At 43.3% G+C, this 14,437-nt stretch overlaps 1 protein-coding gene across 3 annotated transcripts in view; it reads left to right on the forward strand.

The window, feature by feature from the left end:
- LOC127612906 (VPS10 domain-containing receptor SorCS1) overlaps positions 1-14,437 on the forward strand; it is an 81,630-nt gene that overhangs the window by 50,846 nt on the left and 16,347 nt on the right. For all 3 annotated transcript variants that reach the window (XR_007966007.1, XM_052083755.1, XM_052083754.1), the window contains exons 7-17: positions 769-887; positions 1,025-1,114; positions 3,258-3,437; positions 4,050-4,196; positions 6,786-6,888; positions 7,775-7,851; positions 8,772-8,863; positions 9,221-9,328; positions 9,569-9,686; positions 11,711-11,844; positions 13,227-13,340. Coding sequence is in view for 2 of the 3 variants with exons in the window: in XM_052083755.1 (XP_051939715.1) it covers positions 769-887; positions 1,025-1,114; positions 3,258-3,437; positions 4,050-4,196; positions 6,786-6,888; positions 7,775-7,851; positions 8,772-8,863; positions 9,221-9,328; positions 9,569-9,686; positions 11,711-11,844; positions 13,227-13,340 (1,282 nt within the window). In the remaining variant the exon portion in view is untranslated. The remainder of the gene's footprint in view (positions 1-768; positions 888-1,024; positions 1,115-3,257; positions 3,438-4,049; positions 4,197-6,785; positions 6,889-7,774; positions 7,852-8,771; positions 8,864-9,220; positions 9,329-9,568; positions 9,687-11,710; positions 11,845-13,226; positions 13,341-14,437) is intronic.

Genomic DNA, 14,437 nt, shown 5'->3' on the forward strand with positions numbered 1-14,437 from the left:
AGCTGTCTCCAGGCAGTAGGCGGGGGACACCCTGAATCGGTCGCCAGCCAATCGCAGGGCACACAGAAACGAACAACCATTCGCACTCACACTCACACCTAGGGACAATTTTAGAGTGTTCAATCAGCCTGCCATTCATATTTTTGGAATGTGGGAGGAAACCGGAGCACCCGGAGAAAACCCACGCAGCCTATGAATTATTCAAGATATGTGAAGAATCACGAAAGCATTAATTTTCATTTGTAATTTCAATTAAAACAAACAAACAAGAGATTTGACACAAATCAAAAAGCCCAAGTTGCCGAAAAGTCTGGAGTTTTTCCAGTAATGGTGTTGTTCCAGGTAGGCAGTGCCAAATGAAAAGCATTGCTGCAAGCATTATGGAAAAAGGAATCAATGCCTCTCTTTGACATCAGCACAACAAAAGAAAGGCCAATCACTCAGTACACGGCCACAAAGAAACATTTATTGTGTCTGATGTTACAATCAGATGCTAGAAACTATCACCATTGATCATGTGCATGTGTAGAGAGCTAGCGCATATGCCCGCATGTGGGGCCCGACTCTCTCGATGGACTTCAATTGAAGGCGAAGAAAGCAATTGGCCTCTTTGGTCATTTCTCTTTACCTCCAACTAGCATCAAGATTTATTGACGCGATTAATATGGAAAGGCAGAAAAGGCCATCTGGCTTCATGGGAAGGTTGTCTATCTTCATCGGTTAACGCCACGACTGATGAATTCTGTGTTTGTGTGTGTTTGGGAGCAGAGGCACTCTATGTCACCTGCAAGCTGCAGAACTGCACAGATGCTAACAAGGGCAAACCATTCCCTGGCTACATTGACCCCAATTCTCTGGTGGTTCAAGATGAGTATGTGTTTGTCCAGGTGGGTGATTGTCCAAACCCGCATCACAGTTCAAAACAATGTAGCGGTGTTAAACGTCAAGACTTGAACACACACTATTCCAAACAATTTGATCATGTTTTTCTTCTTTGTCTCGTTCATGCAATGTTCACCTGAAGGTGTCGACCACAGGGAAGCCTATCTACTATGTGTCTGCCAAGAGAGATGTCTTTACTCCAATGAAACTGCCAAAGTACACTTTGCCAAAGGTAACCAACACTGCGTGATTATTAAAAAAAGTAAGATACAATATCTCAATGAATATAATGATGTTATCCCAAGGAAAATGCCAGATACCGGATTGTCAGTTTTATGACATGTTCACTAAATTGCCAATACTCTTCGTTCAAAGTCTTAGCATTTAACACATTCATTCATTCATCTTCCGAACCGCTTGATCCTCACTAGGGTCGCGGGGGGTGCTGGAGCCGATCCCAGCTGTCTCCGGGCAGTAGGCGGGGGACACCCTGAATCGGTTGCCAGCCAATCGCAGGGCACACAGAGACGAACAACCATCCACGCTCACACTCACACCTAGGGACAATTTAGAGTGTTCAATCAGCCTGCCATGCATATTTTTGGAATGTGGGAGGAAACCGGAGCACCCGGAGAAAACCCACGCAGGCCCGGGGAGAACATGCAAACTCCACACAGGGAGGCCGGAGCTGGAATCGAACCCGGTACCTCTGCACTGTGAAGCCAACGTGCTAACCACTGGACTACCGGGTCGCGCATTTAACACATGGAAACCAAAAATCTTTCAGTGTATTGAGCTTATTTTTTTGCTTTTTCATTGTGACTATAGCTTGGTTTGTCATATCTGCATTGACACTTGGTCACTGTTATCGTTTTTGTTTAGTTTTTTTTTTCCAACCAAGCTGTAGGCACTGAAAAGCTCTCTGCAAGGCTTTACAGGCAGTCGGAAAGAACATTGCCTCATCTGCATAATCTCTACTTGATGACAATGATACGAACTTATGGTGAAACGGATATATTTGTAATGATTACAGTCTCCTTTCTTTTGCTGTGTGGGTAAAATCATTTCACCATGAGTCACAGTCCTTAATACTGTAGATTGGAACAATAGCTACAATCTAAGAATGAAGCACGTGCGTAAGTAGTAGGACCTTTTCAAGTTACGTAACATTGTCCATGACCCTTTTCAAAGTCCCTTTGTCTCCTCGAATTGCTGTCCAAACAGGCAATACTCACTGAACAGCCAATGAGAACACCGTTAATTCTTTCATGTTTCAAATAAGTATGTCTTAGGCTGATTACACATATTGTTAGACACCATTCGCGGTTGGTTATATTATCGTCGTCCCACGGGAAACATTATCTTAGCGTACATGAATCAGTACTCGTTTAACATATTTTCCTTGCCGTTGTTTTGCAAGCGTTTTCTGTTGTCGCGTGTCCTTATTTCCTGGTGCTCGTTTTTACCAATGCTTTCTGTTGCCGCGTTCCTTATTTCCTGGCTATCGTTCTGTGATCAGCGTTTTCTGTTGTTTATTAGGCGGGATTTTTGTTTATAATAAATATTATTGTTTTACAAAGTCCTAGTCGGTGTCTGCTATTTCGGGGATCCGCTTACTTTCGTTTTCTCCGTTACGTACGAAGCAGTTCCCTTTTCCTGCTTCGTGCGTAACGTGACACAAACACGTAATGCGTCAAACAGAAAATCAAGAGAGGAAATCACAAAATAAATTATATGGGGGGCGGGGGGTTGTGAACACACAACAAAGGAACAAACTACACAAACAACTCAGAGACAGTCCAGTCTCCTACAAAAGGAAAGACGTTACCAGCCAAGTCTTGTGTCGTTATTAAACAAACACATGACGGAAGTCCGACAGAGCACGAAAGCAACGCATTCTCGCCGTATGTAAACTCTTCACAAGCATTTTGCTCTGGAGCAAATTAAACCCAGTTGCGTTCACAGGTGCAAATTTACACCGGTGCTGCTTCGCAAACGAGCATTTGCTCTGGAGCAAATTTTTTTAAACCACCTCCCTGAGGTGGATCAAATTTGCTCCGGTGTAAGCTGTTTTCCGGGGCTACGCCGGAGCTAATTTGCACGTGTGAACGATTAATTTTTTAGTTCATTTGAGTTAATTACAATAGTTGCATTTTTAATTAGATTAAATATTTTAATCCTTTGACAGCTCTAATATATATATGTGCGATTGGCTGGCAACCAATTCGTAGGCTGTCCCCCGCCTACTGCCCGGAGACAGCTGGGATAGGCTCCAGCACCCCCGCGACCCTAGTGAGGATCAAGCGGTTCGGAAGATGAATGAATGAATGAATGAATGCCCAAAAGGTCCTTTAATGGCTTGATCTTTCTTGCAGGACTTGCATGTCATCAGCACAGACGAAAACCATGTTGTGGCAGCAGTACAGGATTGGAACCAGAATGAAACCTATAATTTGTATGTGTCTGACACATCAGGTGTCTATTACACTCTGGCTTTGGAGAACGTTGTCAGTAGCATGGGCCCCGAAGGAAACGTCATGGTTGATCTATATGAGGTAAACATATCATATTTTATTCCTTTTTGAATGATGGTTTCTAGCTGTATAACATAAATGATCCTCGTTGGTGGTGGGATTCTTTCGTACATGAATGTATTGCATGCAATTCTGTTCATCAGCATACTCTTGCTGCTCATGTCTTACTTTGGCTCAATCTAAGGAATCAAATTCACTGTCTTGATTGGGGTCATCACCCACAATGTAAAATATTCTAAATCCTTCCTCTGGGGCAGATTGAAGTGCGTGCCAGTTGTAAAAGTAAAGTTTCATTGCCTGGTGCAACTGCCTCTGACTCACTTCAGTATCCCCAAGCTACTCCTCCTCGAGCAAGCAATCAGAAACATTTTAGAAACACACTGGGCATGTGCTAATGTTCAGCCAGTCGATCATTTGCCACTCAGTGTTTTGTGGCTGTCTTTGGTCTCGTTGGGAACACAAAAGAGGCAAGTGGGTTTTTGATTGGGTTGCTTTGGAGCTTTGGATTTTGATTCCAGTGTAATTGTTTTCATTTTCACTTGTGTTACTGTGACAGAAATCATTTCCAAGTTGTTTTTTTTTTTATTTTTGGCTTTGTCTCTGAGCTGTTTGATTTGTTTTCTGCTTTTACAGGTGGCAGGAATAAAAGGCATGTTCTTGGCCAACAAAAAGACAGATAAGCAAGTAAAGACACATATTACCTACAACAGAGGCAGAGACTGGAGGTTATTACAGGCACCAAACAAAGACCTGCGAGGCAATAGCATACACTGTATGCCAGTGAGTCTCTGCATTTATTTATCAGTCGATCCATTTTCTTTCTCTGTTAGTCCCTATAAAGTCCACTGTGGACTGGTTACCAATCCATCCCACAGCATAGACAACATATCATTTACAAGCAAATGTACGCACATTGCGAGTTGTCAATGAACCTCTCAAGCATTGGATTGCTGAAGGGAATGCAGACATTGCGAAGTGTGTAAATCCTTTTGGAATTACCGTATTAATTTCATTTATTCTAAATATAATCATAAAAGGCGGCCCGGTAGTCTAGTGGTTAGCACGTCGGCTTCACAGTGCAGAGGTACCGGGTTCGATTCCAGCTCCGGCCTCCCTGTGTGGAGTTTGCATGTTCTCCCCGGGCCTGCGTGGGTTTTCTCCGGGTGCTCCGGTTTCCTCCCACGTTCCAAAAATATGCATGGCTGGCTGATTGGACACTCTAAATTGTCCCTCGGTGTGAGTGTGGATGGTTGTTCGTCTCTGTGTGCCCTGTGATTGGCTGGCAACCGATTCAGGGTGTCCCCCGCCTACTGCCCGGAGACAGCTGGGATAGGCTCCAGCACCCCCCGCGACCCTAGTGAGGATCAAGCGGTTAGGAAGATGAATGAATGAATACATTAACTATTGAGATTACCACAGCGATCAATCTTGAATGTCTGGTCCAAGTCCAGACAGCAACACCCCCTCGCTCCCCCAGTCTAAACTCCGCGGTCATTGAAGGTTTCCAACTGCTGAGCTGGGCACGATGAAGCTAGATGCTAAAGCTACCCCTCTGTGGCAGTGTTTGCTCTCATAGAAGGTAAAGGTTATAGGTAATGTTCTCAGAATGAATTGCATGGCGCAATATATTTAATCAAAGGAATTACAGGGACGTTAATCATTGACACATTCGTACTCCATGATCGACTTTGTAGTCGTGTCATCGGATTTGCGAGCGCATGTTTTGGATACTCGGGTGAAGAGGAGGCCAAGCTGTCAACTGATCACCACCTGGTGGTGTGTTGGCTCCGGAAGATGCCGGCCCGACCTTGGCAGACCCAAATCTCTTGTGAGGGGTCGCTGGGAAGGTCTGGCAGGATCCCCAGTCAGAAAGAGTTTCATCTCCGAACTCCGGCAGAACTTTGCCCACGTCCCGGCCGAGGCAGGTGACATTGAGTCTGAGTGGATCATATTTGGTGCCTCCATTGTTGAGGTGACTGACAAAGTGTTCTGAGGCAGGTCAACTAAAAAGTTATCCAGTTTAATGTCATCCAATAAGCAAAACTCTCATTAAAGATTTGCGGATGGAACTAGGCAAAACTGAAAAAAAAAATGCAATAGATGTTCTTTTGTCTATATTTCGAAAAGTAACTGAGAATATTTTACTTTTCAAACATAGAAATGGGGCGGCCCGGTAGTCCAGTGGTTAGCACGTCGGCTTCACAGTGCAGAGGTACCGGGTTCGATTCCAGCTCCGGCCTCTCTGTGTGGAGTTTGCATGTTCTCCCCGGGCTTGCGTGGGTTTTCTCCGGGTGCTCCGGTTTCCTCCCACATTCCAAAAACATGCGTGGCAGGCTGATTGAACACTCTAAATTGTCCCTAGGTGTGAGTGTGAGTGCGATTGGCTGGCAACCGATTCAGGGTGTCCCCCGCCTACTGCCCGAAGACAGCTGGGATAGGCTCCAGCAGCCCCCCGCGACCCTAGTGAGGATCAAGCGGCTCAGAAGAACATAGAAATGTACCTCTTTGTTTGGGGGTCTCACCCTGATGAATGAGAAAAATAGTCTTCATATAGTTTGATATCGGGCGGCCCGGTAGTCCAGTGGTTAGCACGTCGGCTTCACAGTGCAGAGGCACCGGGTTCGATTCCAGCTCCGGCCTCCCTGTGTGGAGTTTGCATGTTCTCCCCGGGCCCGCGTGGGTTTTCTCCGGGTGCTCCGGTCTCCTCCCACATTCCAAAAACATGCGTGGCAGGCTGACTGAACACTCTAAATTGTCCCTAGGTGTGAGTGTGAGTGTGTGTGGTTGTTCGTTTCTGTGTGCCCTGCGATTGGCTGGCAACCGATTCAGGGTGTCCCCCGCCTACTGCCCGGAGACAGCTGGGATGAGCTCCAGCACCCCCCGCGACCCTAGTGAGGATCAAGCGGCTCGGAAGATGAATGAATGAATGAATGAATGAATAGTTTGATATCATTTCCTGAGGACTATGTGGACTATCTCTTTCTTCTTTCTTCAGTGTGCCGTTCTGCCGCAAGCTTTGCCTTCTACCCATATTATACGGCAATTTGTCAGCAAATGTCAACATTTTAATAAACCCCTAAACATTCTGTCACCCCATGGCCTGCATCACTGGCATTTTGCTTGGCCGTAATGAGAATGGTGCTGTTAAAGGTTAACCAAATCAAAACTAATGGCGAGCCCAGCCAATAGAGGAATGGCATATGTGATACATTGACAGACATGGGATTATTGGATTATTACCCAAGGAGTTCCATCATTTTGGGGGGATTATTATTATTATTATTTTTCTTTTGAGTGCTGCTTTTGGTTCGGCTTGATAGTTTGAAGAATTAGGCCTGTGACTATTTTTGTTTTTGTTTATTTACACAGCCATATTGCTCATTGCATCTTCATCTCCACGTCTCTGCAAATCCCTACACATCTGGAAACATAGCAAGTAGAGACTCAGCACCTGGGATTATTGTAGCATCGGGTGAGTTTTTGATGCCTTCTTTGCCTAATCACTATGTCCTGCTAATAGCATATCTCAACAGAAGGTTAAACTGGGAAAAAAACGAACCCCCCCCCCCCCCCCCCCCGCTCTCTAATACCTTAAATTTTAGAGACACCTCTGAGAGCTGTGAAAGGGACTCACTAACAGTATAAGAGAGATAATAAGATGTTCACTGCAACATGTGCCTGCCACCTCACAGAGAAAGGCGGAGCAACATTCAATTTCTGCCTCTGACCAGCAAAGTTTCTGCCAGAAAACGAGGCAAAGGAAATACTCATTGTAGCAAACTGTGGAGGAAAAGTAAGAACTGCCAGAAAATGAGACCAATGCCCCCCCCCCCCCTGGGTGAATTCACACATCTGTGATATTTACTCCCACATGAATCCTCAGTGTCAATAACTCAGCAGCACAGTGCCCAAGGTGTCTGGAGATGCACAAGTTTTCTTCAAAAGTGAGCGTGTGTGGACTTTGCCTTAAACACATGGAAGCAATGCGAGAGTGGGGGAGGGGGAAACATTGAATATAAAAATGTATACATTGTAGGCCTTTTTAATAGCATACATTTTCTCTCTGAATCACACATTTCAACCGTTTTTCGGTTCCGTCGGATTACCCAATGGGAAACCAGGGTAACTAATTTTGGGTTCCGTAAACGTTCATCATGGGAACCCTTTTTTTTTTCTTGACTGATATTCATAATCAAGAATTCTGAAACTCAAAAGTATAATGTTTCAAGGGTAAATGTTTGAAAACTATGCATTAACAATGAACACTCTCACACACCACACCACAAACACACGTACAGGCAGGAAGTTGCGACACGCTTTGCGAAAATTCACATTGTTGTCTTTTGTTTGCATGAAAGGTTCCTTTGGTTCTGAGCTGACCACCAGCAACGTCAGTGTGTACATCACCTCAGATGCAGGAAACACATGGAGACAGGTGGGCTATGTACACAAAATATGCTGTTATTCGCCACCCTTTTCATATGCTTCTATTTTTTTGTGGTGGATCGTAAAAGGTTTTATGGGAGAGAAAAAGGCAGGTCAAAAAAAGTCAAAACATGTCAGGAGGAATCTAGATACACTAATGTTATGAAAATGAGACAATCTAGTATCAGAGGGATAGGAGGGCTTCACTTTAAGATGATTCCAATACCCAATATGCAAATAAATACAAAATCAAAATGAATATTGCAACAATATACTGTACATTTGCTTATAGTGGAGCCCGGTCTCGATAACCAAACGCCATAGATCAGGCATGTCCAAAGTCCGGCCCGGGGGCCAAATCCGGCCCGCGGTCGAATTTCATTCGGCCCTCGGCCCCTGTCATAAAATCAGTGCCGTCTGGCCCGCAGGTTGGGTGCAATGGAACACGTGTTGCATTGACTGAGGTCTCGTAGACTGGTGAGTGATGTTTCATAGTACTGCTTCCCTCTAGTGGCTAAATGAGTAATAGCATTCACTAAATGAGTAATAGCATTTAGACACTAGAGGGCATCACTCACGTGTTTATATTGACTGATATGTCATATTTCAATTGATCCTTGCAGTTGTGGATATGTGTATTGCTTGTTCATTTCCCTGTTGTTCGAGTTAAAGGTTTTGTGACTATTGAAAAGTCATGGTGATACATTTTAGAGTTCACAGTGTCGGTGACCATCTTTGAGCTCATTTCAGATCCAGATGTTTTTATTTACTTGGGCCTGTTTCCATTGAATTTAGTCTTATTGGATGTTTACAGACAAGCAGACTTTAGAACATATTTAGCACTTTGTGGAGATTACAAATAAAATACCTTAGGTTGTAAGTCTCTCTCTCTCTCTCTGTCTCTCCCTCTCTATCTCTCTGGCCCTAAAGATATTCAATGAAGAGTATGCAGTGTTGTATCTTGACCAAGGAGGAGCCTTGGTGGCTATAAGGCATACTCCACTCCCTATCAGACACTTGTGGTGAGTCATGATGACAGAAACGCAATCAGTCACTGCCTGACTCACTCCTAGAAATGAAACCCCAAAGTATGAAGTTCATCAAACAAAAACTAATGAGTTTATCGTATAACTTGAGGGGGGGGGGCATTATTATAATCAGGTGAACTCCTTGCAAAAATCTGCATTAAATTGTCTTTTGATTGCACCTTCCTTCCTCTCTGAGAATTTATAGACTGTCTAACTGCCAGTGATCGATCTTCATTTGTAATACCCGAGCCCTGTGCAGACTATGAAATCAAGTTATTAGACAACGTTCGGGGTCATTAGCTTGTGTAACCAGCGTGGGCCGCAAATGTAATTTGATGTATGTGTTCCCAGGTTGAGTTTTGATGAAGGACGGCAGTGGAACAAGTATAGCTTCACCAGTACACCTCTGTTCGTAGATGGTGTGCTGGGAGAGCCTGGCGAAGAGACACTAATCATGACGTGAGTGAAGATTTGCCATCACGGCAATCCATCCGCCACACATGAGTTAATTTGAGTTAATTATGACAGTTGCATTTTTAATCAGATTAAATATTTTAATGGTTTAACAGATTTAATATGTATTCTTATTTACATAGGAATGCCTAAGAAATTGTAATGTAAATAAAGATTCCATTTTTTCTTTTGGGTGTATGAGTCGGCATCTTTTTATATACGGTATGCATGGCTTTTTTTTTCCAGGATATTTGGCCACGTCAGTCATCGCTCAGAGTGGCAATTGGTGAAAATAGACTTCAGGTCTATCTTCAACAGGAGATGCACGGAGGCAGACTATCAGACGTGGCACCTTCACAATCAGGTATCATGACATCACATTAAAATTGAAAGGATTTAAAATGCAAAATTCCTTATTTTTATTTCCTCGTGTACAATATTTTGTCTATTGGAAAGTTATTGAGAATTTACTGCTAGCAATTTGCATTTTCATTACATTGAATTTTGCATGTCTTTGAATCTATGTTTATTTCACGCGTCCCCCACCCCCCAAAAAAAGTAGTTTTATATTTAGCATGTCGTTCACTTCCTGTGCCAAATGTTAACCAAACAATGTGACACTGAAGTGTAATTCCTGGTGTAATAGTCAAAGACTACTGATTCGACCACTTTATTGAACTTAAATAGTTTTTTTATGCTCTTTCTTTTTTTACAAAGGGCATTCAATAAGGAATTGGTTCGGGTTCCATGCATGGAAATTATGATACAATAGATAGAATGGTATACAATGCCGTTTGAGAATAACTGGGGCTTGGAAAAAAAACAAAACACTGAGTGACTGCCGCACAGTGTAGACCAGGCATGTCCAAAGTCCGGCCCGGGGGCCAAATCCGGCCCGCGGTCGAATTTCATCCGGCCCTCGGCCCCTGTCATAAAATCAGTGCCGTCTGGCCCGCAGGTTGGGCGCAATGGAACACGTGTTGCATTGACTGAGGTCTCGTAGACTGGTGAGTGATGTTTCATAGAGTACTGCTTCCCTCTAGTGGCTAAATGAGTAATAGCATTCACTAAATGAGTAATAGCATTTAGACACTAGAGGGCAGTAGCACTCTACGAGACATCACTCCGTGTTTATATTGACTGATATGTCATATTTCAAATGATCCTTGCAGTTGTGGATATGTGTATTGCTTGTTCATTTCCCCGTTATTCGAGTCAAAGGTTTTGTGACTATTGAAAAGTCATGGTGATACATTTTATGTTTCAAATCAATACATTTGCACTCAGGAGACTTCTGTTTAAGCAAAAGTCAAGTGAATAAGCAGTTGCATGTGATATACCGGTTTCAAATGAACCAAAAGAAATTCTTAAGATTGTTGAACTTAAAATAAAAATGCAAATGTGAAACAGACTGGCTTACTAAAATTTGTTGAACAATATTGTTGTTCAATGTAAAGAATGTCAGCCAAGGTCGGCCCCCCGACATTGTACCACATAAAATCTGGCCCCCTTGGCAAAAAGTTTGGACACCCCTGGTGTAGACCATTACAACGAAATGAAATTGCAAGAAATTTTACAATCATGATTACAATCTTGTTTGATATGTAGTACACTGTGTTCAGACAGATCATTTCAGTTCTTGGAGAATGCTCTTTATGCGAAGCAGTGCATCGGAGTCAGATTTAAGACTTGTCATCAGCCTCGTAAATGATGAAAAAAAGTTAGGCTTTGCTAAACCTTCACCATAAACTATCACATTGTAGAGAGATACCCCAAACTAGGCATTTCTATTGTTTCTAAACACTGAATGTCTGCAGTTTTCTCTGACGTGTGCTTTGAGTCCATTTTTATTTCTGCAAACACAGGAAGCTGTCAACGTGATCACGCCTGAAGCCAAGCTGAAGACTTGTTTTCTCTTTATAGATAGCTCAATCTCGGCATCCATATGCTCAGACGTTAATGATCGACATGCAGCACAGAACAGACTCAAATCAATGCCGTTCTTCCATATGGACGAACGGTCAATCGCACTTACAACATGAAAAAGATGACAGAGACATGTTCACATGCTTGAATTTTCTATTTGTGGAAGTAGCCAGAATCTTTAAACATTTCACTACTGCCACCTAATGGGCAAAGGCAGAATCAGAATGTTGTGCTAAAAGGAGCAGTGCAGTGTAAAACAAACAAACAAACAAACAAACAAACAAACAAACAAACAAAAAAACTAGCATGACATTCCACAGTAAATCTTAATCCAAATTTTGCATTTCCACATGGTGTGATACATACATGAATGAGATCTTCCAAGTTCTTATTCAAGGCAGAGGTGACAGTTGTAAAAATATGCGTCTTTCATCTTGTTACTTCTTTGAAATGGACCCACAGGGGGAGCCCTGCCTGATGGGAGTGAAAAGAATCTATAGAAAGTTGAAGCCCACGTCCAGGTGTGTGATGGGAAAGCTCTACTCGGTTTCAATGTCATCAGGTCCCTGTGACTGCACAGAGGCTGACTTTGAATGGTAAGCTGTTTTTATTTTTTTTTACCATATTCCTTCAGAGCTGCTCCTTAAAGGGTGCATTCCATCACATTTGACAAGCATTCATGAGTAGACTCAGACTGATGGAATCTAAATTTGTACTCTACTAATGGACTTCCTCTACCTAAACACTTCCTCCTCACATTCTCTGCCTCTGCCATCAAGTCACCATGTGTCATCTGGTTTTGGAAGTTCAAGACATTGACATTGAAACTCTGCACCAAAATTGACAATGTCATAATTCCAGACAATGGCTCCAAACCCGACACACAGGGAGCACACCCTCCTCCTCCTCATCTGCCCCTGGTACACCCCTCACTTACAGTGATCCCTCGCCTGTCAGGTGTGTGCTCCTGTCTTAGTTTTTTTTGTTTGTTAATTTGGTTTCTTGTGGTTTTCAGGACTTTGTTTGTGTTTTTGATTTCATTTTTTCCATTGTATCCTGCAAGTCTTTTTTGTTAATACATTTAGTCAATCCCACTCTGCTCTTCCTGTCTTCCTGATTTTTGTGGTTCCCTCTATCATCACGCCACAACATGGGAGGACACACAATTACTGACAAAACCCTGGGAGTGAAATACACGCAAAGTGACAAGACAACAAGAAACACCTGGCAAGAAACAAAAGGTTGAGGGAGCTGATTGGTTCAACACAAGTGACATGGATGACGAGAACAGGGGGAGACAACAAAAGGCACATAAAGGGAACCAGAGCAAATGTAACCTAAACAAAATCATAACACTATACCAGCTGTCTTCAGGCAGTAGGCACGGTACACCCTGAACCGGTTGCCAGCCAATCGCAGGGCACACAGAGACGAACAACCATCCGTGCTCACACTCACACCTAGGGAAAATTTAGTCTTCAATTAGCCTGCAATGCATGTTTTTGGAATGAGGGAGGAAACCGGAGTACCCGGAGAAAACCCACGCAGGCCTGGGGTGAACATGCAAACTCCATACAGGAAGGCCGGGGCCGGGATCGAACCCACAACCTCTGCACTGTGAGGTTGACATGCTAACCACACACACACACACGTTCCTGCACTTGTGGCATAGTGAGGACCAAGTAAAAAGGCCTACAAAGCGAGGACCAACACACACACACACACACACACACACACACACACAGAAAGAGGAATTCAGATTAATGTAACATTTTCATCAAAATGTCAAAACATTATGAAGTGTCAGTACTCTGTATCGGTGAGTACTGAAACATTGGTGCGTGCACTCATTCTCTGTCTGGGAAAAATAAGTGGTAAATTTGCAGCTTGACTTCAATGCCCTCTCCAAAACAGACACTGTAAAAAGAGGCCAGTGAATCCGTTCCCAATGAAAATGTTTCTGCTTGGATCGTTACAGTGATTATGGATACGACCGACGGACGGATGGCAAGTGTACTCCTGCCTTTTGGTTCCATCCATCAGTGATGTCCAGGGGTTGCACCACGGGGATGACCTTCTTGAACAGCACTGGGTAAACACAGGCTGAGTTCTGATTCAAAGGCTTTGGTTAAATGTGTAGATCGAGATACTGTATGTTAAAGTGTCCGAGGACCAACAAAGACAGATTGAGGGGTCATGAGGGCTGGAGTCTTGATTATACTGTAAATCAAAAGAAAAATATTAACTTAATATCATTTACAGCAGAAGCAAATAAAATGGCATTTTCCAATTTTTCTTTCTGACAACCAGAATGTATTAGAACATTCTCAAACTTATTCATAATCCACTCCACAATACTTGGTGTTGATTCTTTATATCTGAGTTCAAATGCATTCTCTTTCAACTGATGGCCTTTGAGATCAACACTGGATTGAGTTTATCGAATGTATTTGACTCAATGAAATTAATCATACACAATTTGTAAAGACACAAAACATAAAACTGCTTAATAAATGCATTCATTTTTTTTGCTGATTCCATTGTGCAGGGTAACAAAACATCACCTTTTACTGACACCTACCGTATTTTCGGAGCACCGTATTGTTGGGCGCAGTCTCATTAATGGGTGCTATTTCTGTATTTGACACATAGACAAAACGCACTGTATTATTGGCCGCAGTTTTAAAGTGGTAAAACATACGCCAGCTTAAACATACGGCATGCATGCGCGCACGCTAAAAACATGTTAGCTTGAAGCATACGGTAGCATGCCAAGACATACAGATACAAGCTAAAAACACGTTTTTAAAAAGGCAACGGAAGCAAAACTGAGTTCCGTTGTATTTTATTTAGCCATCGTACAATGTACTCACGTTTTTTGATCAATCGGGGCGAGCATCGGGTGCGTCTCCTTCCGGTGAGGTCCCTCCTCCTTCCCCGTCAGCTGGTAGGTATTCAACTGCAGCAGGGGCTCGAGACCCCCGGCGTTCCCCCTCGCGCCACGTGGAGGCATCCCACCATGCGAGGCCGAAAAAAGCATCACATCTCTCTTTGCCTCCTCCTCCTAATCAATTAATTGTCTTATCATAAACACATCGGCTGCACAGGCATAGCTGGCCCACAGCTAGCTGGACGGTCAGAGCGGTGTAAAGTGAAGAGTACCATCGCATTCGCCGCATTGCTGTGAGA

This window comes from Hippocampus zosterae, chromosome 13, assembly GCF_025434085.1.
Source record: "Hippocampus zosterae strain Florida chromosome 13, ASM2543408v3, whole genome shotgun sequence".
Lineage (NCBI taxonomy): Eukaryota > Metazoa > Chordata > Actinopteri > Syngnathiformes > Syngnathidae > Hippocampus > Hippocampus zosterae.